Source organism: Spermophilus citellus (assembly GCF_964194105.1).
Source record: "Spermophilus citellus genome assembly, chromosome: 4".
NCBI lineage: Eukaryota > Metazoa > Chordata > Mammalia > Rodentia > Sciuridae > Spermophilus > Spermophilus citellus.
Genome location: NC_138185.1, coordinates 50,415,035 through 50,442,871, shown reverse-complemented (window position 1 = coordinate 50,442,871; position 27,837 = coordinate 50,415,035). Strand labels below are relative to the sequence as shown.

At 45.4% G+C, this 27,837-nt stretch overlaps 1 protein-coding gene across 5 annotated transcripts in view; it reads left to right on the top strand.

The window, feature by feature from the left end:
- The window catches only part of NINL (ninein like), a 191,251-nt gene that overhangs the window by 106,122 nt on the left and 57,292 nt on the right, over positions 1 to 27,837 (top strand). For all 5 annotated transcript variants that reach the window (XM_081291935.1, XM_081291937.1, XM_081291938.1 and 2 more), the window contains 10 exons: positions 4,092 to 4,264; positions 6,028 to 6,094; positions 10,097 to 10,287; positions 11,002 to 11,154; positions 13,364 to 13,537; positions 18,039 to 18,175; positions 18,766 to 18,906; positions 23,877 to 24,051; positions 25,147 to 25,257; positions 25,730 to 25,810. In XM_081291935.1, the coding sequence (XP_081148061.1) occupies positions 4,092 to 4,264; positions 6,028 to 6,094; positions 10,097 to 10,287; positions 11,002 to 11,154; positions 13,364 to 13,537; positions 18,039 to 18,175; positions 18,766 to 18,906; positions 23,877 to 24,051; positions 25,147 to 25,257; positions 25,730 to 25,810 (1,403 nt within the window). The remainder of the gene's footprint in view (positions 1 to 4,091; positions 4,265 to 6,027; positions 6,095 to 10,096; positions 10,288 to 11,001; positions 11,155 to 13,363; positions 13,538 to 18,038; positions 18,176 to 18,765; positions 18,907 to 23,876; positions 24,052 to 25,146; positions 25,258 to 25,729; positions 25,811 to 27,837) is intronic.

Sequence of the window (27,837 nt, the reverse complement as noted above, 5' to 3'; positions counted from 1 at the left end):
GAAAGGTGATGCACAGTACTCATTTGTTACCACTGCCCCACTGGATGTGCTGTGGGACCAGTGTAGAGAGAGAGTATGAAATGGTGGCCGGCAATTCCTCTGTGCCCCAGGGCATACTGGTCAGACAGGTGCATGGGTATGGAATTATAGTATTGGGCAGAAAAGAAACTGGCAGGGGACAAAGAGCTTGTGCCATGTGTATTCTGAGATTTGTGTATGTTACTTAGATTCTGTTTCACCCTCATAGAAATCCTGTGGTGGTGTTATACCCACTATGCAGGTGAGAAAACTGAGACCCTAGGTGGAAAGGAATTTGTCCATGATCTCACAGTTAGTAGTGCTGAGGAGCCCCAATTTTCCAGCTTTAAACCCTTGTGCATGGAATCCTGATTATTCCATTAGGTGCTATTTGGTCAGGCTCCCTTCTTACTCCTTGCTGGATGTAGAGACCTTGGGCACAGTGCCCAGGGCTCTAAGGTTACAGGGAAACCTTCAGTCAAACCAGCTCCACTCATACCATTTGCATGATCCTGTCATTGCCTTATCTCACACCTTTCTCTCTCAGATGAGAAGAGGGCCACATGCCTTTCCTGACTCACAGGAGTTTGTAACACAATCAGAAATATCAAAGTGCCTTCAGAAAAGTGAGGTCCAGGGCTGGGGTTGTGGCTCAGTGGTAGAGCGCTTGCCCAGCATGTGTGAGGCACTGGGTTTGATTCTCAGCGCTGCATATAAATAAGTAAAATAAAGATCCATTGACAACTAAAAAATATTTAAGAAAAGAAAAGACAGACCCAGCCCTACTGCTGTGTACTCCCTTGTCTATACCAAACAACTCAGGAAGTCCTCCCTGCCATGTGGTGCTCTTAAGCTTAAAACTCTCCTTCTGTGCCACATGTTCTTAGTTCTTACAAAGAAACAAACTCATTGAGGATCTGTGCTTTTTCTCATCAAGTCCAGTTTTCTTTTGGATTAGAATTTCAAAGCTTTCTTTAACAGAATGGTCCTATGCCCCACCTGAGACACTGTTCCTCCTGCCAGTGGGTAGACTTCATCTCCTTGTCCTCCTCCATACACCCCTCTCTGCTAGCTAAGGCTGAACTGGTATATTTAGGCTGCACATTTTCTTTTTGTGCAAAAGATAGCCCTGAGAAAGACTCGAATCTCTGCTGACTCCTCTGCAAAGACTCTTGTCTTCCTCCCAGCACATGTTCCATCTACTTATTTTACCACCTGTATTCTGAAAGAAAAATTTCTAACTCCTAAAATCCCTTGATATTTGAGCTATCTTTTAATTTTTAAGCTTATATCATTTTTATAATGAATATAGTGCTTTCAATAAAGAATGACCATTATTATGTTTCTGGCTCATTTACAGAATTTTTTTTTATTAGTTACACATGACAGTACAATGTTCTTGACATATCATATATTTGCCTCAAATATATCAGGTGATATGCAAAAAAATCACAAAAATGTTTATTACAAAAAATCATATATATAGCAATGGTTCCAAAGAAGTAAATTTTTTTTGTCAGGAATAAACATTTGGACAGGAATCAAAGTTTTGGTACTATTTTTATGTACTTTTACTCATAGTGAATAATCTTTACACCATTTCTTCATTTTACTTATTGGGATTAATCACAATTTATATATCTTCTAAAAGGGCACTGAAGGCAGAAAAATATTAATGGCTTATGTTTAAATTACCTACATTATTTGATCTTTCACTTTTTGAACAAAAAAATCTACATAAAACCATCTCAATAAATATCTGTATCTCTGGTTAAAAAAAAAAAAAAAAAGGCTGAACTGGTGCTGTGTGCTTGTGGTATGGAGAGTCAAGGTGGGTCCTGCCTGTGCTCTCCGGGGTTGAGCTTGGTTCAGTATTCCCCCACCCAGCCCTTCTCATTGTGCTCACTGGCCTGCCCATCCCCCATGTGCATCCCATGTTCCCAGTGCTTTCAATCCCCTTCTTGCCCAGTCTGTTTCCTGCTGCTGCAGGGCTCTGGTCTGCTTGCCTCCTCTGCTGTAGTCAAAATGTCATCCTTTTCCTGATTTTCAGTCTCTTAGCTGCTCCTTCTTGTCACCCTCACTGTGATCTGAAAAATGTGCTTTGGATACTCTAGTGGTATCTAGAGTTTCACGAGGTGAGTATATATCTTGCATTTTGAAGATCACCCCTGCTTCCCGGTCATCTTTCTCCTTTTATTAAAGAAAAGCCAATATTAAGCATACAAATATGTGTGTTTTGCTTTTTTGGACTTTGTTACACTTTCTCCTGCTCTGTGTGTATTTCCTGCACATAGTGTGCAGGATTTTGGCGGAACTCTGGGCTGCTGCAGGGTGTGTTGGGTCATGTGCCTCAGGTGCCCTGAGGGTGGGACGACAGGAGACTGGCCCAGAGCACACTGGAAAGATACCAGTCCCAGGTGACTTATGGTGCTCCTCACCCCAGAGGGAGAGACCCTGTGATTCTGTGGGGACTAGAGAGCTGTTCCTGGCATTGTTGCCATTGCCCACTCCTCTGCCATTTTGTTTTTGTGCTGACAAACCTTGTGGACTGTCGTCTGTGATGGAGAACCTGATGGAGGGTGGTTTCTCCATGGGCTTCTCTGATGAGAACTTTGAGGAGGATTATGAAAGAGCATGGGTCATTCTGGGCAGCTTATTGCTCTAAGTAGCATGAGGGGAGGGTGGGCTGCACCATCCCCAGGTGTGCAGGTATGTAGTTGAGACCCAGGACTGTGGTAGCCAGAGTCTTCTCTGTGGCAGGGGTGGTATTCCCAGAGGGTCATGAGCACCCCTGAGTTTCCTCACCTTGGATGTGCCAGGGATTTCCACTTTCAATACCACCTCAGGATGCCTCCTAAGCTGATAGGGAAGAAGAAGATCCCTGCCTCCCATCACCAGCTGCAGCTTGTGTGCAGCAGAGGCCAGAATCAAAAGCAAGAGCCTTTATTGGTTACTCATTCACCCTTTGGGCAGCTCTTTATCAAGAGCCCTTCTCTACAGTGGTATTCAACCTGTGAACTTTGGTGAATTTTCTCACACATTCTCATTTTCTCTCTATTGACTTGGAAGCTTTTTCTGATCTTTAACATGTCCTCTAAGCTGTGTTCCCTCTGGGGAGTTTGCCAGGCCAGGCTTGTTGCTGCCTGTTGCTTCAAATTGTCATTAATCGTGCCTATGATGACTTTTGAAGTGTCCCACTAGTCACTGCATGTGGTTCCAGCTGTTATCAGTTCAGCATGTCCTAAGTAGATCTCTGCATCTTCCTCACTAAACCTTGTCTCAGTTTCTGTCCCTGACCCTGTTCCTCTGGTTGGCCCAAGACAGGTCTGCCATGAAGTGTTCCTCAGTTTTCTGGACAGGCCTTGCCTCATTGGACCCATCACTTTCTCTCCAGATATCCCCATTCTGGTTGTTTCTTCCTTCTGTACCCAGCCTTTACCTGCTGTCCTCCCAACTCTCTTTCCTGCCCTACCCACATACACTTTTTTTAGGATTGTACAGATGTATAGAACAGAGGTAGGAAGAAGGACGTGTAAGGTTTAGGGGATTCTCACAAATCCTGGAACCAAATTCATGGCTGCCTCTGCTCCAGACATTCAGACCTGCTGCAGGGTTGCAGAGAATCTCCTGGCTGTGTCTGGCCCACACCAACCCATGCCTTTCCAGCTCCATTGGGTGAATAGCTGAGAGAAGTAGTCATCATATCTCCAGAGCAGTGTGTTCTTGAGTGATTTGGAGGGTTTTTTTCCCCTTTGCATAAAAAAATAGATTTTGTACTTCTTTTTTATTCTATAAACAAAAGCAAAATATGCTTGAAAAAAATGTAAATATATGGAATTTAGTGGAAAGTTCCCTCTCCCTGTTCTGGCTTTCTATGTCTCCCACCCTCTGGTGTTATGAGAGCCACTGTTAACCATTCATGCATTTTTCCACATGTTTTCCTGTGTATAACGGCACATCTTGATGCATACTCTTGTGTCAAATCTGTAATTTTTGGAGGGTGTCCTGTCATATGAGTGGGCCCAGAACCCACTTCATAGGTCCATCCCTCATATCTCCCATTTTCTTTTCAGCTGCCTCTTGTGCTGTCCCACCAAAATATGTGAGTGGCTCCAAGTGGTATGGCCGTCGGAGCCGGCCTGAGCGGTGGGACTCTGCCACTGAAGCCAAATATGTACCAGAGCAGCAAGCCAAGGCCAGCCTGAAGAGCCAGCTCCGACGTTCTGCATCTCTGGAAAGTGTGGAGGTGGGTCAGTCCTCCCTTCCCACCCCAGGTTGCCCAGTGTTGGGAAACCAGTGTTTCACTTCATCAGTCTCCATATGATAACCAGAGGATTTGTGGAGGGCAGTCATGTTCCTGGGCATCATAAGTTGCCTGAAGCTAAGGTTCACGTTGAGAGTAACATTTCCTTCTAATTGTCTTGGGTCTGATTATCTTTGGGGGGAATCCTGGCCCCAGAGCACTCTTTTTCAGTTGATACTTTGTTCCCTCCCCTCCTTCCATCACCACCTTCCCTATCACTGCAAGAAGGTGATTTTTATGAAAATGTGCAGAGGGATAGAAATGGGAAAATGCCTTTGACGCAGCCTCAAAACTTGGAATGTGGATGCACCAAAACAATGGTCTTACTTGCCTCAAACACTTAGATATAACAAGATGCCTCTTGGGGTCTTGGGAGTTGATTCTTCCCTTCTACCTGCCCTGAGCCTTTTGACCCAAGTGTCTGGAATTGGTCAAGGAAATCAGCTTCTCCCTGGAGGCAGGTCCATAGTTTTTGAGTTAATCATTGATTCATTAGACCTATATTTTAAGGATTCCAGAAAGTCCTAGCTCTTGTTCTCTGTGAACCAACTTCTGACAGATGGAGCCAGGTTTGGGAACTTATCTTTAATAGAAGAGTTCTGGGGCCCAGACTGATTAGTTTATATTGTGAACATTTGTTGAGGCAAAGAAAAAAAACATACTTAAACATTACAACTCTTCTTTCAAGGGCCTGCTATATCTGTGTAACACTAACAGATCCAGGACATTCCTTTTGTATTTATTTTGAAAAATTTGTGTCTCAGGCACAGAGGGTTGAGTTATTCTACTCCTGGGCTTAAAGTGTGTCATCTTTGTTGGTGCCGTTCTGCTTCTTAAGTCATCTTTGACCCCCAAAATGTGAATGCAGGGAAACCTGACTTTGAGATTGTTGGTTGAATTGAACTTGTTAGAAAAATGAGGTTAACTGTTTATCACCAATCGGATTCTGACTTGAGAGTTAATGACAGCTTTGAAGGTCATTCCAGGTGTTCATTTGGAATCTGTTAGGGGTCTGCGCAGTACTTGTTTGAAGCAGACCCTGTGATCTGCTGACTTGGTCACTGAAACATGAGGTTTTTACTTATATCATGCACTTCTCAATGGCCCTGCCTGCTCTGCTGTCTTAGGCCCAAGCTTGTGAAGGCCACTGAAGTGTCAAGTGCTTGCTATGCATTGTGCTGTCCCCAGAGACCTTGGAGGGATGCAAGGTCTATTTGATGAACGAATGTGGATGAAAAAGGACAGTGCAGAAGGAGATGATGTCACAAGCTCTTTTGGAGATTGTGTCTCATAACTGAAACATTGACTAGTTCCTGTCGAGTGCTGGTGTCTGAAGTCAACAGCATCACGTTGTACTGTTTTAGGGAGAGTATTTCTCTTCTGTTACAGTGTGAGGGCTTCAATTTGTTTTCAGTGTAACCTGCTGGTGATTGGTTGTGTTGAGGAGCCCTCAGTGTGCAGAATGAGGAATGCAACCGTCTTCATGTCCAAGCCCCTCACGTCTGAGAGGGCATTGATCCAGAGGCATGGTGCATACTGCTCCATGGGGACCACACCCTGCAAATCCTCAGCCTAGGGGTGCTCGCTTGACATGTAGCCTCCATTGTCCTTCTCTCACCCAAAACATCCTGTTCTCTTTGTTCTGGTGCTCCACCCACTGTGTTATCCACTGGAGGACTCACATCTTTCTCCTTACGTTTTTCCAGAGTCTCAAGTCAGATGAAGAAGCCGAGAGTGCTAAAGAGACTCAAAATGAATTATTTGAAGCACAAGGTAATGTCATAGCATCCTATTTGGTGTTCTCTGCCTTTGACCAGGGCTTTGAAAACTCAAAGAGCTGGATCCATGGACAGGGCACAGCCACAAGAAGAACTTCTTGGGAAATGCATGCTCTGGGTGGTGTTCCTGGTAGACCCCTTCTCTAAGAGCTTTCAGAATGTTGGTATCAAAGCCATGAGGTGGTCACTTGGTCCTCAGCTTTCCCTGATGTTAGATCTTGAGGCAGAAGCCACTGACCAAGGGAGCAATGTGATTCTACCATGCTTCATGGTCTGTGAGTACTGGTATGATCTCAACTGGCAGGTTTGGGTCATGCCCAGGACTGACCCTGCTCATCTTTCCTAGCATGCTAAGCCTGGACAAAGCTGCTCTTTGATGTGAAGGAGCTGTCTTAGCACCCGCCAAATTACTATCCTTTCCCTAGATACAGTGTAAGACATGGTCCTGTTCCTTAAGAGCCTTATGTAGCAACAGAGGCCAACAGTTGGAGTACATGAGCAAATCATAGTCTATTAGCACAACACTGCAGAGCTGGATAATGGAAGGCTCTGCTATTTGTGTTGCTGTGGCACTGTGAGACCCAGAGCTGGGAAAGGAAGCTGGGTGCTAGGAGTGAGTGGGACATGAAATCTAGCCTCACCTTTCTAGAGTGGCACATGTGTTACATGCTCCTGTGGATACAGAAGCATTTTGGAAGTTCATGCAAAAAACTCTTTATAGTTATCTTTGAGGAGAGAAATGGAAGCTCTTGGGACAGGGACTTCTTTTTTATTTTATCTTGTAATGATATAAGAATATCATTCTTTTTTTTAAGAGAGAGAGAGAAATTTTTAATATTTATTTTTTAGTTTTCGGTGGATACAACATCCTTATTTTATTTTTATGTGGTGCTGAGGATAGAACCCAGCGCCTTGCGCATGCCAGGCGAGCGCATTACCGCTCGAGCAACATCCCCAGCCCATAACAATATCATTCTAATGACATAAGAATTCTAGAGTGTTAACTGGGGAGTCAAGACCAATGACCATGGCAAACATTGTAAAACATAGATAACAGTAGAGTATGTGATGCTGCAGAAGTGAAAAAATGATGATGTAGGTGTGGGAGGAGCATGCACCCATGTCAAACCTGAGGAACTGCCCCAGGAGGGCAAATCTCTAGGCACCTCTTCTCTAGCACAGCCCAAGCAAGGCCCAAAGGTGAGAGACTGAGTGAGCTTGAGAACAAAAGCAAGGTTTATGCCAGGCCTTCAGGTTGTAGAGCTCAAACTTCTTGTGACACTATTGTAGAGCTTTTCCGAGAAATGAACTGACTGGAGTACCCAGGAAAGGTTTGGAGAAGGTGAAAAGGTAGAATGGGCTCCATAATATGTCCAGGGCCTCTCCTGAGACATGCAAAAGCTGAATCTGAAATTGTGTGAAGGATCACTCACAGGTCTGGGTTTGGGGCCTTGGGTGAAAATTGCCTCAGAGTGGCTGGGTTTCATCATAGCATATGTCTCAGGGCCTCCAGTGCACATGATCCCACAAGGAAGGCTGGGGTTGCCTCATAGCACATTGGCCAAAAGTCATGTAAGCATCCCTTCTGCCATCTTGGTTGGAACTGTCACAAGACTCCCTAGGTTGGAGGGGAGGGGCCACATATTCCATGTTCTAATGGCAGGAGTGTCAAAGAATTCTGAAGCCATGCTTTTAAACTGCTATTGGGGAAATTTGAAAGGAAGAAGACAGGTGTTTCAGAAGAGAGAAGGAGTTACAATGGGAGGATGTTATGTGCATCAATAAACAGGAAAACTGGACGTTTCAATAGACATGTAGGGAACAAACTGAGGTCCTTAAACTCAGACACCTGTGCAGCATGAGGGAAAGCAGGAAACTCTCGATGTCTTTGAAGAGGACAGTGGTGGGAGGAACTAATGCTTTGGGGTACAGGGCCACAATGATAGGGAGGAAAAGTCTGGAGCTGGCTGACCATAATGGAGTTGTCTTCAGACTGTGGGAGGTCTCTCGCTCCCCCAGTTGATTAAGGAACTGAGAGGTGCCTGTTGGGCAAGTGGATGGGGCTGGCAGAGGTGCGAGACCATCCCAGGAAGCTATTGGGCCACTGGCTGTGCTTTATCCCATCTGTGGGTTCTGGGCAGAATCTATGGCTGTCAGTGTCCTGTCCCCCCCCCCCCACCAAACCCTCACCCTTGGGCAGGGTACCCTGTGATTTCCGTCACACTGGGCTGCAGGTCCTTTCCTGTGTTTTCCTCAACAGCATCATTTCCCCACATCATTCACAAGCATGTAGGCCTACTATTTCTTGGGGGGACAATGGCTTTCTTATTACTAGTTGCATTAGGAAAGTAATTAATGTCAACATGGCTCATCTACCTGACAGATCCAGACCACTGAAACAGAACTTGCATTGCTTCAAGTCTGCTTTCAATGGAAGTGACCCTTCCTCCTGCAGTGGGCTGGGCAATGTGGATGGGCTTGTAAAGGGGCATATCTGTCTCAGGATAGCTCACCATAGATACATCCTCAAGGATGCCCCAGTGTCTGTCCTCCTGCACAAGTTTTAAACACATCAGGAAGCCAATCAGCTGTAGAGGAAAGGTTACACATGGCAGAGTCTTCTCATTGCTGAGCCTGAGGAGCAAGTATGTTGGGCTTCACTATACTCTTCTTTTTGGGTGGGTTTGAGGAGTTTCAAAAATTAATTTGTTAAAAAGCTGGTCTTGGGCTGAGGGCATAGCTCAGTGGTATAGTGCTTGCCTAGCATGTGTGAATCCTTGGGTTCAATCCCCAGCACTTCAAAAAGAGAAAGAAATATTGATTTATGGAAGTAAAAAAAAAATACTTAGAAAAAGCTGACCTTTTGTTATAAATAGAGCCATCTTTTAAGTACTTGAAGTGGTCAGACTTTAGTAAGTTACCTTCTGAAAAGCTTTCCCCAGGTGGAGCAGATTTTTCCCTCAACATTCTGTTAGGAAATTCTTAAACACATAATGGAAAGAACGGGTACTATGAACCCATGATGTACCTACCACCTAGTTCTACCTGGAAACATCTGTTTTTCAACTCCTGTGTGTGCACCTGTCCTTCCACTGGTCCATCTGATTTCTGAATAAATTGCCAGCATTGATGTGCTTTCCCTAGATGCTTCAACTTGGAACACAGGGTTTAATTATTGTTGGCATTTTTCCTACAGCTTTACTTGATTGACAGATAAAATATATTTAAACTGCATATATTTAAACTATACAACATGATGATTTGACATATGTAATATACTATGAAATGATTATGTAGCAAACCCTTGCCTCACATAGTTACTTTTGCATGTATTTCCTGAGAGCACTTCAGATCTCTCTTCACATATTTTGGTAGTCAATACGTTGTATTATTAACTGTAGTTACTATATTGTACATTAGGTTTCCAGTACTTAATCATCTTATAACTGAAGCTTTGTATTCTTTAGCCAACATCTTATTTTCCCCCAGACAGCCCAGCCCAGCCCCCGGTAACCTCCATTACTCTCTATTACCAAAAGTTCCATGTATTCACTTATATGTGGAACCATGCAATTTTTGTCCTTCTGTGCCTGGCTTATTTCACTTAGCATAATGTTCTCCAGATCTATCCATGATGTCACAAATGGTAGGATTTCCTTTTCCTCTTCCTTCCTGTCCCTACCTTCTCTCTCTCTCTCTCTCTCTCTCTCTCTCTCTCTCTCTCTCTCTTTGGTACTGAGGATTGAACTCAGGGGCACTAACCACGGAGCCACATCCCCAGTATTTTATTGAGAGACAGGGTCTCACTGAGTTGTTTAGCACCTCACTGTTGCTGAGGCTGACTTTGAACTTGCGATTCTCCTGTCTCAGTCTCCCGATCTGCTGGGATTACAGGTGTGTGCCACTGCACCCAGCTCCTACCTTCTTTTTAAGGCTGAATATTTTATTGTGTATTTATCAAGTATCAGGGTTTAACTGTGAATCTCCTTTGCTTCAGGCCAGCTGCAAACCTGGAGTTCTGAGGTCTTTGGGAGCTCCCAAAAGCCCTGCAGTCCCTCCTTGGACTCACCCGAGAGGCAGGTACGGGGCATCTGGGAAGAGTTGGGGGTTGGCAGCAGTGGCCACCTGAATGAGCAGGAATTGGCTGTGGTCTGCCAGAGCATCGGACTCCATGGACTTGAGAAAGAGGTGAGACCCTAGCAACTTTGTTGTGGTCATAGTTTAATGTTGGGTCTGGAAAATCCCTTCACCCTTCAGACACTGGGACAGTTCTAACAATTTCTGATCTAAAGTCATTTGGTGGCTCCCAATGCTTCTCCCCAAAGCTAAACCCCCAGATACTTTTAAGAGCCTGCCTCCCAAATTTATTATGCTGTCAAACATGCTGGGGACTTCTAATGCCTTCACTCAAAATCCTCCTCTGTCTGGAATGAACACCCTTTCCCTTCTCAGCATGACCCCTTCTACTTCTCAACCCAGTACAGTATCTCTGAGCCTGCCTGTCTTCACAGCAGCTGGTGGCTCTCATCCTGAGTAGGTGCTGGATGGAAGGCAGTCATGGCGCTGGGCATGATAAGGGTTGTTTGTAGCCTTGTGCCCTTGTTGGTCTATGAACCTTGGGACCAGGCCATGCTTCCTGTGTACATCTCCTCAGGGTCCAGCAAGTTTCTGTCCCCAGTAGACACTGAGTATTTGAGGAATTAGAAAGTTTAGATGCTGTTGTCTCACAATGGGCCTGAACCCAGTGAGGCTATGTAAGTTTCACAAGACAGAGTCAGGAGGCCTTAGGAAAGTGGCCTGGACACCTTTGAGTTTGGAAAAGGACAAGCAGACTGCCTTTGCTGGGTGCTTGGAGCCGGAAGGAGGGAGGGGGGTAACCTGAAAGTGGTGGTCTTTGTCTAGGAACTTGAAGACCTATTTAACAAACTGGATCAGGATGGAGATGGCAGAGTGAGTCTTGCGGAATTCCAAGTTGGCCTGTTCAGTCATGAGCCTGCTTCACTTCTGGAATCTTCTACCCTGCTCAAATCAAGCAAGCCCTGGTCTCATTGTCAGGTAAAATGTAGCAATTAAATCTCAAAATCCAGCAGTAACTGTTGTCATTCCCTGATGACTGAGGATGCTGGCTTCTCTGCTGCTGTCACCACTTGAGCTGCTCAGGAGCTGGCTCAGTGTGTGCACACGTGAAGCTATGTGGCTTAGATTTTGGAACCACACAGACCTGGGGGTGAGTCAGTGTTGCTTTTTCCAGCTGTGCATCACAGGATGAGTTACTTATTTTCTCTAAGCTTTAGTCCCATCTATAAGATGGAGACAGTCAACTATTTTAGGAGTTCTGGAGGATAATGAACAATGCACGGTACACAGCATTTCCTCAGTGAGTCTTCTCAATTGTAGGTGTGGTAATATGTTCCAAAAGAGAACTCTCTCCTTTCACTTCTCTTCCCCATTGGGTATTGAGAGTTGGCTCCTGAAGGCTTCTGCTGTACCTTATCTAGAATTGGTCCTCAGTGTTCCTTAGCTGAGTTCTCCCCATTCTGTAGTCCTACATTTTATCTTTTTCACAGATCCCATCTCCAGGGGCTGGGGAGAGTGAATTTCAGGCAGCTATTTAAATTAGGACTTTTTTCAGTGAACACTAGCCTAGCACTGTTTCTCTCAGCACTGGGACAGGATGGCACAGTTTCTCTGGAGACGTAGTGTGGATGCTTCTTTGCTGGTGGGCATCATGTAGGACCAGTAGTGCTGTCTTTTACCAGGGGTGGGTACATCTGACTAGAGTTAATGAGAACAGGTGAAGAAGAAACTCAGCAGCCAGTGTTGCAGAGAGGTGTTAGCCCTACAGGTGAGAAAGACTGGAGTCCCAGTGAGTCATGTTCCATGCTGATCAAGTTAGACACCTCCTCTGAATAAAGCTGTCCCTGTTTGCCACTGTTGTCCTCTGGAGCAGGGTCTTAGAGTAGCTGTGGCTCTTTCCAAAGGGGTCATCATTCACCCTTAGGCCCCAGGCTGACAGCTAAAGAGGACTGAGGGTCCCACATTTCCCACCAGTGGACTCCTTACCCAGCAGCCTAACCTGCTGAGGTCCTGCAGTTACAGATGTGCTAGAGGCTGCAGCCCCTCCCAGTGCAGCACGGCCCTCTCACTTCCTGTTCTTGGTAAGCTGCTCTTGTTCTCCTGGGCATTGCAGACACTGAGTCATCTTCCCTCATTATCCCATACTCTGCATACATAAGACCCATGCACAGCTACAAACACATCTGCATACTGTGTACATGCACACTACACACACACATACACACACAGCAAACCCACATTGTTCACTATTCATGTGCACTCACTGTTTATACACCCACATCCATTGTATTTGTGCGCCCCATGTATATATACTACATATACACATCCACTGTATACAGACATCCACGAAGGCTGCCACAGATACCATGCAGGGCAGGGAGAAGATATTCCTGTGTGTGGAGGGAGGCTGGGGGTAGTGAGCAGAGGTCTCTGATATTCGGGAAGTGCTGCCATCCCTAGTCCTGTAGTCCCAGACAACAGAGGCTTCTTGGGAAGGACCCTACCTGGGGCAGAAAACAGCATGGAAATCATTCTTGCCCTTTGAATTCTTATACTCCTGAAGTCTTAGAGGCAGCTTTCTGGTTGAGAGATTATGCCTTCTTTATAAAACTCACTAACACTCCTCAACCGTGAACTGTGGGCCTCTGAGTTGTAAGGAAATATTATTCTTCTTGGGCCATTTCTTTTCTTCTTTTGGGGCTTCTCATTTCTTTTCTCGAAGTTAATTTACCTGGCATGGCATGTACCTTCCCAGGCTCTTCCTTTGTAAGGCCAGGTGCACACTGTCACCACCTGAGATGTCAAAACCCCTTTATTGTCTCTCTGTTAAGTGATGTGTTGGCCAGGACTGATGGTAGGCCACCCAGGTATAAGGCCTCAAATGGACAGTACTAGAGCAGATGCCTAAGGGTCATTGAGAAAGCACCCGGTCAGGGTCCCTAGGTGAAGATCCCTGGTCTGTTCCCTGCAGATCCATGTGATTTTAGACATATCCTATGATGGTACCCTGCCTCTTTTGTCTAGGAAAAGGAGCTAATGATAACCTGAGTTGTTCTTGTTTTATACCTCAATGAGAAGGCAATGTGCTGAGCACAGGCTGGTGAGGGTGGAAAGCCGTTAAAACATGCAGACGCTCTGGCTTCCCATCACCCATGTGCTCAGGGTATCTTCTTTTTCCATTGTGCAGGTCCCAACAGAGAACGGCTGCCACACTACCCCTACCACCTCGTCCCTTGTGTCTGTGTGCTCAGGCCTGCGCTTCTTCTCCAACGTTGATGATGGTAGTGGCTTTGCCTTTCCTGAGCAGATCATCACCACCTGGGCACAGGAAGGGATTCAGAATGGCAGGGAAATCTTGCAGGTTTGAAACTCACCATTCACAGCTGCCCTGGTGGGTGGCATCCAGGGGCAGTTGGGCTGGGTGAGGGTCATGTTTCTACAGAGAAAGATAGAAAAAGCACCCCATGCAGGGACAGGGAAGGACATGTTCTCTGTGCAGAAAATCCCTTATAGGCAAGTCTTGGTGGAAACATCTTTTCCTTCAATTTCTGCTATTATTATATAGGAAATTTAAATCTTAAAAGATAATATATAAAATACAAAGAAAATAAGAGTCTCAAAAAGGGCATTTGAAGGTAAATTCCATTGTCTACATACTTTACCCCATTGCTACACAAAGGAGGCAAGTGCCACAAATTTGTGAAGAGGTCTAATGGGTGTTACTGTCACCAGTGTTCCTAAGGAGTCCATGGTGAGCTGTAATTGCTCATAAAGCCCCCTGCCAGCTTGAGCTCTCCTCTGCCACAGTTTCCACTTCCCACAGACCCTTCCCTGCCAGGGGTTGAAAGTCAGAGGTTTCTTGTACTTTACTACCCTCCTCCTGTTTTTTTGGGCCACCCAGGAAGCTTCCTTCCGGGGCCACAGGGCCAGCCGTCAGGATTTGGAGAGAGCTCTGCCCTGGAGTGGAAGAGTCAGAGGCTCACAGGGAACAGATGGCTAAGGGGAAGATTGTCTTGGGGACGTGCCATGATTAGATTTATTATTTTCTTTTTTACAATACCTTTATTTTATTTATTTATTTTTATGTGGTGCTAAGGATAGAACCCAGTGCCTCCCACATGCCAGGCAAGTGCTCTACCACTGAGCTACAGCCCCAGCCCTAGATTTATTATTTTCATTTCCAAATTTCACTTTCCATTATTAAAAAAAAAAAAAAATTGTCTACTAGCTGGGGCTCTGTGAGCATAACTGTAATCCCAGCTACTCAGGAGGCTGAAGCAAGCAGATTGCAGTTTTGAGGCCAATCTCAGCAAAATAGCAAGACCCTATATCAAAATAAAACTTTTAAAAAAGAACTGGGGATATAGCTCAGTGGCAGAGGGACCCTGAGCTCAATCCTCAATACTATTTTAAAAAATTCTTAGTACAGAAATCTATAAAATAAGAAAGTGAGTCTGTCCCTGTTTTGTTTCCATTCCTGGAGGTCCAAGGAAGGTGCAAGAACTGACAGTTTGGTAGGTATTCTGTAGTTTTTTTTTCCCCTGGCACACAAAAAAATAGATGTATTAATACATTCTACTTAAAACTTTTTTCAAAATTGATATCATACTATGTATCTTGCTAATTTGTGTGACCTTTCCCCACTCTCAGGCAGTGTAGGTTGTTTCCAAAGTTTTCCTTATTAGAAATATCAGCATTTATAAAAATATTCTCATGCTTCTGTGCTGGAAATTTTTTTGTGTGGTATTCCTGAAATTACACATTTTAACGCTTCCTAGGCTCTGTCTTGTTGTTTCCAAAAACATCCCTGTTAGCACAAACCAACAGAGCATGAAGGAGTCCAAAAACAGCCTTTCAGTCTGCCTGCCTGTGTGGGCAGAGACCCTCTGGAGGCTCAACCTAGCTTTTGCCATCCCTTTATCATCCTTGCCAAAATGGTAGGTCCTACCTGGACAGCTGCCCTCATGATTGTTCTGAAAATCAGAGGCTGTTGGGATCACCAAAAATTTTATTCAGGGGCTAGGGTTGTGGCTTAGTGGTAGAGCGCTTGCCTCACATGCGTGAGGCCCTGGGTTCAATCCTCAGCACCACATAAAAATAAATAAACAAAGCAAAGATATTGTATCCATCTACAACTTAAAAAAAATTAAAAAAATTTATTCAGAGAGGGCAAAGAGCAGAGGTGCTCTTCTGATATTTCCTTGGTGCAGGGGTGAGCATCTTGGCTGCCATCCTGGTCTGGTCAATGATGAGGCTTTGTCTTGCCTTTTTCATTATTTCAGAACTTACTCCTTTTATTGTCTTTTGTTTGCTTATTTATTTTGGTACCAGGGATTGAATCCAGGGGTACTTACCATTAGACCACTTTACCAGCATTCCTCCCACTTTTTGTTAATGTTAAATTTTTTTCATTTTGAGACAAGTTCTCACTAAGTGGCTAGGGCCTCGGTAAATTGCTGAGGCTGGCTTTGAACTTTGCAATCCTTCTGCCTCAGCCTCCCAAGCCAGTGGGATTATAGGTGTGCATCACTGCACCTGGCTATTGCTTTTTTTTTTTTAAATCAGATGATGTTCTCATTTCTTTTGTAATTTGCCAGTTGCCTTCAGGTTTTGGTTTTATTTTATTGAGATAGCAACAATGTTGGTTGAATATCTCTCAGCACTTAGATACCAAGCAAGTATCTGTCAAGTGTGTGACCTTATTGAATCCTCACATCAGTCCTGAAGATGCTTCTATGTGTACTTGACAGGGGAGTGACAGAGTCAATAGCTTGCCTGGGCCTCAGGATGGGTGGAATGTCATTCAGACATCTGTCACTCCACATCTGGTCCCTTTCACTATATGAGGTTGCTAGTAACTGCTTATTGGTGGAGCTGCCAGCAGCAGCACAGGTCTCTAACCCTATAAAGAGCAGTGAGCACCTGAGAGAACTTTCCCCTGGGAGGGAAGTACTGGCAGGGAGAGCCCTTGGCTTACACATGTCCAGGCATTGCACACCTGGTTTCTCTAGGTCTCCAGCCAATGCCATTGCACTTTTTACCTGAGCCTGCAATAGGGTCTGTTATGAGGGTGTTCCTCTTAATGCTGCTCTGAGAGAAGACCCCTTAGCAGATTATCACTAAATCATACCCCCTACAACATATGCACCATTTCTTACCTCAAACAGTTTCTGTGGATGAAAAATTGGGGGTCAGCTGAGCAGGATGGTCCCAGTTCATATTGCCTTGTGAGGTTGTAGGCAGATGTCAACTAGTGCCACAGTCCTCCACAGGCCCGCCTGGGACTGGAGATCACTTCTAGGATGGTACATTCACAAAAATGACAGGCTGATGCTCACACCTTAGGCAGGAGGTCTTTGTCCCTTGCCATGTAGACCTTTCCCTAGGGCTGCTTGAGTATCCCTCCAACATGGCAGCTGGCTGCTCCAGAGTGAGTGGTCAGAGCAAGGAAGCAGCCACGTGTCTGGTGACTTCGGCCTTCATAATACAAGCTGTTGCTTAGTATTCTGTTGGTTACACTGCTCAATTCTGTTTAGAATGGGAGGGGAGACTCAGAAGGCCAGGAGCCATGGGCTCTCAGGAAGCCTGGCTCCCACGCATGCCACTATGGTTTCTGATGACTTCTACTCCTGGCAGCTGCGTCTATAGCAGGTTTCTGTCACTTCCCCACACCCTATCTGGTGATACTGTTACAGAGAAGAATGTGCTGTGTCATAGCAGCCTTAGTGTCCTGCTGCTCTATGTGGTCCACCTTTCTTATTAGGAGATGCTAGAAAGTGGGTGGCTGTGAAATTCAAGTCTTCATTTCTCAGGAGCAACCCCGATCCCCCAGGGGAACTGGGCATGTCACAGCATCTTCTCCCATAGACTGATGTGGTGCCTGCCTCTGGACTCGTGTGTAACTTCATAATTTTTTAGAAGTCATAGCAGGAAGTAGGAGTCAGGAGTACTTGATGCTGACAAAACAAGTGTGGTAAAACATTAGTTACTGGCCAAATGAACTGAGAGTGTGTGGGTATTCACTCTTCTGTTCTTTTTGTATTATTGTAAAACACACATGACGTAAATTATTATATTCTTTTAACTGTATTTTTCCAAATTCTGATGGGAAACAGAATCTCTCTGGGATACACACAGCCGTGGCTCCTCCTTTTGATAGATCATTTTACTGACAGAATCATCCATCCATATATGTGTTTCATAGACATAGATGAATCAGGATTCACTTAGTTTGATGTGGCAAAACCCCAACACAAATGGCTTACTCAGAAGGAGAACCTTAGGGTCCTGAGTGGGCACCAGGGAGGTGGACTTCAGGTGTGACAGAATCTGAGTCAAGTGGTGGTATTGGGTCTCCCCTGTCTTGCTTTGTTGGCTGCTGGGCAGGCCTCCTCATGTGGGCTTCGTAAGGCTTATCCAGGACTTACAACAGTTGGTTTCAGAGGGATAAAGGGCCCTGCCCCCTGGTCTCCACTTAAGTCCCCATGAGGTGCTTGTTGGCTTATGTCCTTCCTACACCTCAAGCTTTCTTCAGACAGTGGGGCTCTGTCCAGCCTGGGTAGCATCCACCCCTGAGGCAGAGACAGGGTATGACAGGGATGACTGAGAACAGTGCTGAAAGGGACAGGTGGCCTCATGACTAGAGGAATGTGGTGGGGGGCACCTCATGACAAGGATGGGGGGTAGCCTGTAGAGTTACTTGGGACTGAATGGGGTACCCCCACCAAGAGACTTTTGCAGTCAGAAAAGAGATAGGTACTGGCTACAATAGCCATTATGGGACTGTCCCTGGACTGTCCTTAGGAAGCATGTTTGGAGAAGTCCCTTATCCTCTTGTGCCCAATGGGGCTTGCTACTTCCAGAGCCTGGACTTCAGCATGGATGAGAAGGTGAATCTTTTGGAGTTGACCTGGGCCCTCGACAATGAGCTCCTGACAGTTGATGGTGTTGTCCAGCAGGCAGCCCTGGCCTGCTACCGTCAGGAGCTGAGCTACCACCTGTAAGAGCCCACCAGGGACCAGGGATTGGGGTGAAACTGAAGTGACAGAGCCAAGATCACACACATAAGTCACCTTTTTCTTTGAGAGACCCACCTGTATTTGCTGAGATGTCAGGCAGCAGTGCAAAACTGTGGCCAGTGCAAAAATGGTGGCTAACATTTTCCTTCCCTTTATGCATCCATTGCAGATTAGGGGCCTGAGATCCAAGAGCTCTTGGCTTACTGGAGACAAAGTGCCTACAGATAAATCCTCTCGCATCCTGAGCTCATCTAGATATGTAGCACACAGTAGGAGCTCTAGGCACAAACTCCCTGGGTCAAAAACCTTCTAGAAATTTTACTTGCCAAACATTTGGGGTACTTCCCCAACCCCATTTATAAAATGGGTATAGCAGCTATAGAAAACACACTAGGAGGTAGTTGTGGGGGCAATGAGGTCAGCATGTGCTAGCCCATACATAGTTTCTGTAACTGTATCTGTTTTTATCATATACACAGACATGGGACTCATGGGGTCCAGAGTAGGAACAGGTGGGGCATGTCAGGTCTATGGTGGGGATCCCATCTAACCTGTCTCCTTCCTGTGGCAGAACACAAGTGGAGCAGTTGGTGCAGGAGAGAGACAAGGCAAGACAGGACCTAGAGAGAGCCGAGAAGAGGAATCTGGAGTTTGTGAAAGAGATGGATGACTGCCACTCTGCCCTGGAGCAGCTGACAGAGAAGAAAATCAAGTAGGTTCTGGGTCCAGAGCAGTGGCTTCTGGGCAGACATGGGAGCAACTCTTCACCTGGGGCCTCTCCTGATGCATTGCTGAGAGCAGGGGTTGGCACGGGGCTGCTGAGGCCACAGTTGTGTGTGCTGCAGAGCTGAGGCCCTGAGTTTCACCTGAGCCAGAAGACAGCTTTGAGGATATCCTTTCTGAGAGGAGAAGGTACATCTAAAACGCAGTCCCAGTCTTTAGGATGTGGGTGCAAAGTGCCTGGTGTCAGCTGTGCATGCCCAAGGATGACAGGGAAAACCCCTGGCTCTGCCCTCACATACTTCAGGGTCTGCCTTATAAAAGCCAAGGAGGCTCATAACCTGTATATGTTCCTATTTGACTGTGAGGTAGTGGAAGCTTTGAGAGGGGCTGGCAAATGGCCTCTCATTGGTTTGGCTGATAGAGGGATCCCAGGGACCAAGGCCTGACTCACATGTCACAGTTCTAGTATGCTGAGCCAAGCCCTGGTATAGTTTCAATGTGTGGTGTTGGCAGATAGATAGGCCAGAGAAAAGGACACAAAGTCACCTCTCTGGTTTATAAGCCAGAACATTTGAGGAAATATTGCCTGTGAGGATTTCCCAGACTTTGGCAGGGAAGTAACTTCCCTGTACTTACTATGGGAGTCTTAGTAGGTGGTGGGTGGAGTCAGCACAGTGCTTGCTGGCCTGTGGTCCCTCGAAGGGTTCAGCTGTGCACCTCCCCCACACATGAAGATAAAGGAGGAGGGAAAGAGAGATGGCATGGGTATCTTGATTACTCTGAAAAACCTCTCACCTTTGCCTCCTCCCCTGTCATGCGTGTGTGGCATTGGAAAGTGACACTTTTTCACAGCAGTCCCCATACTGTGTGTGTCATTCAAGATACACAGAAAGCCTCTGACACAGACCTGATGGACAGTTAAAGGGATTTCATAGGAATTTTTACCCTCCCGCATTTGCCTCCCATGACCTTGGAGCATTCACCCAGCCAGCAAGGAGACTTTTAGCATTATTGTGGCTGGTAGGGAAGAGAGATGAGCAGGAAGTTGGTTGTGAGGAGCCAGAAAAGCTGTGGATAGCACCTCTCTTGGCTTGGTCAGCCAGCCCCAGCTGCCATAGAGGATGCAGACTGGTCCCAGTGAATGGGGAGCTCAGCAGTCAATATCTACCTCATGGCACTTTGTATTAGGCTAAACCTTGAGTTTATACCAAAAGCCCATTCTTCTTTTCCCAAAGACCATAGAACCTTGGCTGTGTAGTCTGAGGCCCAGAGATTGAGCAGACAACGTGGTCTCAGGCTCCCACGAAGACTTTTCTGGCCTATGAGGCTGCTGTGGTATGAGTGTTCTGTCTGTGCAGATGGTGCCTCACATAAGAGCCTCTGCTACCCAAAATAGACCATTTTAATTCCATTTTCAGCCAAAGAAACTGAGAATTGAAGCAGTTCAGTAACTTGCCCACAATTTTGTGTGGATACGTGAAACTGAAATGTAGGTCTTCTCCTATTCTTACACTGGTTTTTGTTTTATTTTTGGTATTGGGGATTGAACCCAGGGGCACTTAATCATTGAGCTACCTCCCCAGTTCTTTTTATTTTTTATTTTGAGACGGAAACTCATTAGGTTGCTTAGATCCTTGCTAAGTTACTGAGGCTGGCTTTGAACCTATAATCCTCTTGCCTCAGCCTCCCAAGCTGCTGGGATTACAAGTGTGTTCCACTGTGCCAGGCTTGCACTATTTCTGAGACAACTTATTTAGTTTGAGAGTATAAGAAAATGGAGCCTTAAGTGAAAATAACACTAAGGGGTCAAGAGTTTGTTCATGTTGCCCTGGGTCAGCCATGGTCCTCAGTCAATTCTTCTCCACAATCTGTGCACTCAGGTCTCTGCAGATATGCCCTGGGTGGAAGCAGGTCTCCACTTCGCCTCCTGTAGCAGCCACCTTCCCTTCTATGACAGTTCACATGGGCAGACTCTGGGCAAGTCAGGACTCCCTACTGTGTCCACCTGTGCCTACTATGTCCACTTCCCCTCCATAGTGGCTGGGGAAGGCCAACACAGCAGGCTGAGGCTGACACATGCTTCTGCATGGTGTGGGGAGGAATGTGTTAAAAATAGAAGTGAAAAAGGGTTGAGGGTGTAACTCGAGTGTAGAGCACTTGCCTAGTGATGGCACTATGGGGACGGGGTGGGTGTGTAGTAACTGTGTAGATGTGTTTGTGAAAGAGCAAGTATGTGAGTACATGGGTGTGTGTGTGTGTGTGTGTGTGTGTGAGAGAGAGAGAGAGAGAGAGAGAGAGAGAGAGAGAGAGAGTGAGTGTGTGAGCCAGCATAGCTACACACTTGCTTCTACCAGCTGCTGAATCAAAGGCTCTTGCAGGATTGTGGGAGTTTTTAGGAAAGCTAAAAATTAATTGCTTTTTGCCAAACTTTGAAAGTGTTTCTGATTAGTCCTGAGATACTGAATACACATGACCTCACCATAAAGCAGTGTCTGGGTAAACCGAAAAGCGCAGATGTGGGAGGCCTACCAAGTGATGCAGACATGGCGCTTGACCTTCCTGCGGTTAAGGTGGGTCAGGGTCGCTGTCCTGAAACCCCTGCACATGGGGGTTTATCTCAGAGGGGTGGTTAAGAAGTGAGTCCGTGATGTTTCTGCTCCTGGCAGCGGTTGAAAGTCTCCATTTAGCTGGTGCATCTGAAAAGTCCAGCCCAGCTTTTCTGTGTACACTCCTGCTACATGAGTTCCTGAAAGCCAAGTTGGAGAATCCTCATGGTGAAGGCTACTCTTGTCTTGACAAGGTGCTTACCTTTGCTCCCCTAAGCTGTTCTCCCTAGTTCCTTGCCTTCCCAGAACTGCTCGTAAAATTGATCTGGGTTTCACTGGCAGAGTGAAATTTGTTGTTAAAAATAGAATGAAAAGGGGTTGGGGGGATAACTCAGGTATAGAGCACTTGCCTAGTATGCATGAGGCCCTGGTTTATATCCCCAGCACCATAAAGGGGAAAAAAAAAAAAGGATTGAAAGTCTACTGAGAGAGGCCAGTAGGTAAGTTACTAGAATGTCATTTCCTTTCTCTTGATAACCCACCCCACCCACATTCTCCTAATAGCTCTTTTAACAATGGTTAATATCAGCTTCATGACTTTTTGGTACTAGGGATTGAATCCAGAGACACTTAACCACTGAGCCACATCCGCAGTCCTTTTTATTTTTTATTTTGAGACAGGTTCTCACTAAATTACTTAGTGTCTTGCTAATTTACTGAGGCTGGCCTCAAACTTGTGATCCTCCTGCCTCAGACTTTCAGGTTACTAAGATTACAAGTGTGCCATTATATCCAACAAAGACAACTCATTTTGAAACAAATATACCTAAAATCTAAAAGTAAATTGGTTTTGGATAATCCCCTTGAGTAACCAAGAGTTAATTTATTCTAGTTGGAATGTGTGGGGCTTGATTATCTTCCAACCACCAGAAAAGAACTTGGTGATGTCTTTCCTAGGAATTAGGATCATAAACTCTACAGTAATATCTCTATGAATCTGGTTGAGGGACACATCAAGAGATTCTGAGCCAAAGCCCAGAGAGCCTAGTGGGCTGCTGGATCTCATTCTGTGAGCAGTGGGGAAATTATCAGTAGGTTCCTATAGGTAATTTTTATGGTTAAGTTTTTTTTTACTATGTATGTAATAAGTGACATATTCATTATAGAAAACTCAGAAAATAACACCAGAAATTCTACTTCCCAGAAAGGATTACTCTTTTCAATGTCCTTTACTTCTTTTTTCTATCCATATAACAATATATAAGATGATATCATATTATATATACTTTTCTGATGGCTGCAGAGTGTCCCATTATGTGAGTCTGCCTCCTTTTTTTATTTAACCATTTTCTTTTCATTGTGTATTTTAAAGGTTTCTAAAGAATGGGGTGATACGATCAAATATTATCTGTTGGAAAAATAGTAGTTTAAACTTAGTCAAAATATTGTGAATGGCTGGGAATGTGGCTCAAGCGGTAGCTCACTCGCCTAGCATGCGCGGGGTGCTGGGTTCGATCCTCAGCACCACATAAAAATAAAATAAAGATGTTGTGTTCACCAAAAACTAAAAAATAAATATTAAAAAATTCTCTCTCTCTCTCTCTCTCTCTCTCTCTCTCTCTCAAAAATATATATTGTGAAGTGTTAGTCCTATTTGTCATAATGTGTTTTTTTTCCTAAGAGGAGATGTCCTTCCTTCATCTTCTTGCCCTTTGGGTATTTCTTCAAAGTTCTGAGCCAAGGTTAAAAGCCTGAGTTTTGTCAGCTGGAGGGTGTCCCATACTTCTCTTATACTCAGTCCTGGACACTGTCAACCCTTCTGAAGTCAGAGTCTCTTTCATTTGCAAGTCTACACAGACTTGGTTTGAGAAATGTGTCAAGAAGACTAAGATTTGATGGAAATGGTTGTTGCAAAAGATGAATAGAAATTTTGAGGAAAAAATGCTACATATATCTTCCTCTTCCCTCTTGAGAATTCATTGTCCATAGGTTTCATGCTGCCTGTTTCTTGCAGAGGGAGGTTGACTTTTACACGAATCTGGTGTCAAAGGCCTTATCAAAGGGCTGCTGCAGGGTAGTGTGGTGTGATGTTGTGCAGTGTAGGTTTAGAGTAGAAAAGCTGTGCATCAGTGTGATACAGCCCAGAGAGCTCTGACCACTCACTCACACCAGGACTCCAAGGGCAAGGTGCTGGCATTCATGTAACCCAGCAGCACCCCTTTTCTGATAAGCATCAGGCCTGCATGAGAAGTTCATCTGCTAGAAGCCAACCCCATCTGCTGAGCAGAATGACAGGGTCCCAGATGGCTGGCCAAGTGCTAAAGGTGGGGTGGGCTTCTGAGAAGAAATGCATCCTGAGGAGGTAGGTGGCACACCTAAAGAGCCCCAACATAGAGTGCATGCTATGTTACAGGAACCTGGAGGAGGGGTACAGGGGAAGGCTGAGTCTCCTGCGCTCAGAGGTGGAGATGGAGCAGGAGCTGATCTGGGAGCAGGCCTGCAAGCAGAAGGCTGCACTGGAACAAGATGTGAGCCGCTTGAGGGCTGAGGAGGCCAGCCTCCATGAGAAGCTCACCCTGGCCCTAAAGGTAAGTGGGGTGCATCCCTGGGGCACCACTGTGAAGATACAAATGGTTGGCAGAGTAGGGTGATGTTACTTTCTCAGCCAAAGGAGAACATTTCAACTTTGTGAGGAGCCATATTGTGGCTCCCTCTAGCTCCCATTCTTTGCTCAAGGTCAGATAAACCTGAGATCAATGAGGACCAGCCACCACAGCCAGTCTGGTGGTACCCTTAGAGTCTAGGAGCACATATAGAGTAGCCTGCCAGAGACCAGATTTGTGGCCTGGAAGAGACATGGTTTTGGTGAGTATCCCATGCTCTGCACTCTCCCTGTGCTTGTCTCCAGTGAGGTTCTAGGCTGCAGGACAGGTAGCTGAGACTTAGAGGCACTCATCTGTGTGCCTGGTTCCTGCTCTCCTGTTTCTCCTTCCTTCCTAACTTGGAGCCCAGTGGCTTCCTTCCACATCTGCCCTGCCTCTTAGCTGTCTCTCTCCTCTGGGAGGAAAAGCTGGACACAGCATAAATCACTTACCAGCCTTGTTGTTGGTAGAATTATGTCCCTTGACCCTTCTCACTACAATCCCCAGTGTCTACAGATCCTACCCTCCTTCCCTGATAGACCTCTGAGCCCTATATCAATAGGGCAGTTTCAGATCTCTCATTTAGAAAACAGCTCAGGCCAGGCACAGAGGCATACACCTGTAATCCCAACAACTTGGGAGGTTGAAGCAGGAGAATCTCAAGCTTGAGGCCAGCCTGACCTTGTATCAAAAAATAAAATGGATTGGGCATTTTTGCTTAGTGATAGAGCACCCCTGGGCTCAATCCCCAATTCGGGGGGGGGGGGAATGATGCATTCAGCCTTTTCTTTATCACCCTTGACTTTTCTAAGCATGCGGAATGGGAGAAGAAAAGTAGAGACAATCAGGAAGCCATCTTTGTACAGCCCCACCTGTTCAGTGCAGAGGCAGTGGGTACATAGATGCCCTGCCTTAAGGGTTGTTCCCTTATTACAAATGCTGCTTGGTACAAGCCTTCTACTTTAAGAGAGGTGACACTGAGACCTGCTGACATCCTCCTTCAGTTCCTAAGCCTGGTCAACACTGGCCTGTGTCTCATAGGAAAACAGTCGATTACAGAAGGAGATTGTGGAAGTGGTGGAAAAGCTTTCAGATTCAGAGAAACTAGTCCTGAAACTACAGAACGACCTGGAGTTTGTGCTGAAAGACAAGGCAAGTCCTTCTGCTGATTTTGAGTCTTCAGAGGGAAGCCTGTGGTAGCGGGTAAAAGCTGTCTGTATCTTAAAAAAGAATATATAGGTGACTGAATTTAATGTTTTTCTACTGAAATTCTAGAACCGAAAGAAAATAAGCATGGCTACCTTACCTCGTTTTTATACCTCTTTGTGACAGTATTGGGTGTCATCTGTGACCAGGGACAGCACCATTTGCATGAGCCTCAGATACCCATTCCCAGAGTTGGGGGTAAGGAGGAAGGTTAGAGCTCTGTGCCACCTCAAGGCTCCCATGGGGCTCTCCCCATCCTCTGAGGAGAAGAGGGACTACTCAGGGACAGGGAAAGTCAGAGTGGTTGTACCTGGAGGTGCACAGCCCACCAGGGAGGAAGGTTCTTGGGTCAGGACTGGAGAAGCAGCTCCACTGGCCTGAGGGCCTTCCTCTGATTACTTGTCCTTCTCACTTTCAGCTGGAGCCACAGAACATGGAGCTGCCATCCCAGGAGGAGCAGTTTGCAGTACTCCTGAAGGAATATGAGCTCAAGTGCCGGGTACATGCTCCACCCAACCTGCCTAGCCACCTGAAACAGCCCTGTGTCCTGCTGTACCTGAAGCCCTCACTTTTGTCATTGATGCACAGAACCTTCCTGTACCCCTACCCTACCCCTAGTCCACCCTGCAGCAGCAGCAGCAGGAAGGGGTGCCTGTGAAATGGGCTTGCCCTGGAGGCTGTCGAAGTCTGCCTGGCTCAGACCTCTGGCAATGTGCAGCCCTCATACCTCTCCCCTCCTGGGTGAACAGCACTCTTGGTCTTCAGGTGTAGAGTGGTCCAGCAGGGGATGGCAGGAGTATCTTCTCTAGGCAGAGTGTCTAATAGAGGTTGCTCAGCCCTACATAGGCATTGTTGAGTCATGCCAAGTGTGCCCAGGGACCAGCCAAGATTCTGAGATAGAAGGGTCTACTTCCAGGATCAATCCTCTTGAAGGAATTTCATTATAGGACACCAGGTATGGCAGTACTCACCTATAATCCCCATGGCTTGGGAGGCCAAGGCAGAAAAATCACAAGTTCAAAGCCAGACTCAGCAACTTAGCAAGGCCCTAAGCAATTTAGCAAGACTCTGTTTCTAAATAAAATTAAATATAAAAGGGGCTGGGGATGTGGCTCAGTGGTTAAGCACCCCTGAGTTCAATCCCCAGTATAAAAAGTTAAAATAAAGAAAGACAGAAAAGAACATGGAAGTAGATGATTGTAGACATGAACACCTACATAGGCAACATTACCAATTGAGTAAGAATAAGTAAGACACATCTTCCAATTGTTAGCCATTTAAAACTATATGGTAGGTCTGGGATGTAACTTAGTGGTAGAGCATGTGCTTAGCATATATGAGGCCCTGGATTCAAGCCCCACTGCACCCACCAAAAAAATCCTCCATATATAATCTCCATTGACAAAAATAAGAAACATCTAAGACAGATGAGTTAACTGTTCCAAGTTCAACACTATAATTTGTAACTATCTGAAGATGTGATTATGTGTGAAGTTGACAGTTCTATCAGGTCCAGGTATAGTTACCTTGTGTGCTAATGGATTAGACACAACTGGTTTTAGTTTTCTCTAATTCTTTCCATATGTAAGTCACCTAGAAGTATTCATTCCAAGTCACCTCACACTAAAAATGTGATTATTTCTGGGGATACTGTTAATAGTCATTGTTAAGGGCACCAAAGTAATTTTCTGTGATTTGAAAGTGGAGCAGATAGTGTGGGGAAGACATTTGTATTCTTAAAGTTGGTAATTAATATGGGATGCCCTGTCTCCAGAAAAACAGATAAAACATTGTTTGATTTTAAGGGTCTATTATCAGTTCATTTCTCATTGATTTTCCTCCAATTTAAGTACATTAATTACTTTGTTTCTGCTGCACATTGCTTTGCCAACACCAGAGGATAAAGGTGAGCCTGACCTATGGTTCTGAGTGGGCTCTGCATCTGCTGCTGTGGTTTGCCTCTGACTCCAGACCCCAATCCCAGGTGCCCTGCTGGTTTTTCTCTGAACTGATTCTTCCTTTTAAAAATCCTGTGTATGGTGAGCCGTTGTCACCCTTCCTCTGGACTTATTTGGGGTATATTGGGGGCAGTCATACAGGTGGAATGTGCTGGCTAGCTGCCTGCCAGGATCATAGTCACATGCTGGGTCTTTCTTTTGAACTTGTTGAGTAGACTAGGAACTTAGAAGTAACCATCAATTAATATGTGCCTTTAGTACACTGGATTTTTCAAACATACATAAATCCTTTTTCTTGAATGTAACTCTGCTACTTATTTCACCTCTGATTCTTGAAAATCTATTTTTTGACACATTGCTAAAGATATTTTACATTTTAGTGCTAACTGTGTATTTAAAAATTTTCCCTTTCCATATTTTTGGGATATTTTTGGCTATTTCCAACTAACATTTAGAGCATTTTTAAAATGTATACAAAGTTGCAAGCATAAAAATGTAAAAATAGTGCAATGAACACCTGTGTAAAAAGAAGGGAATATCCTTCTTTAAAATTTTAATTGATATATAA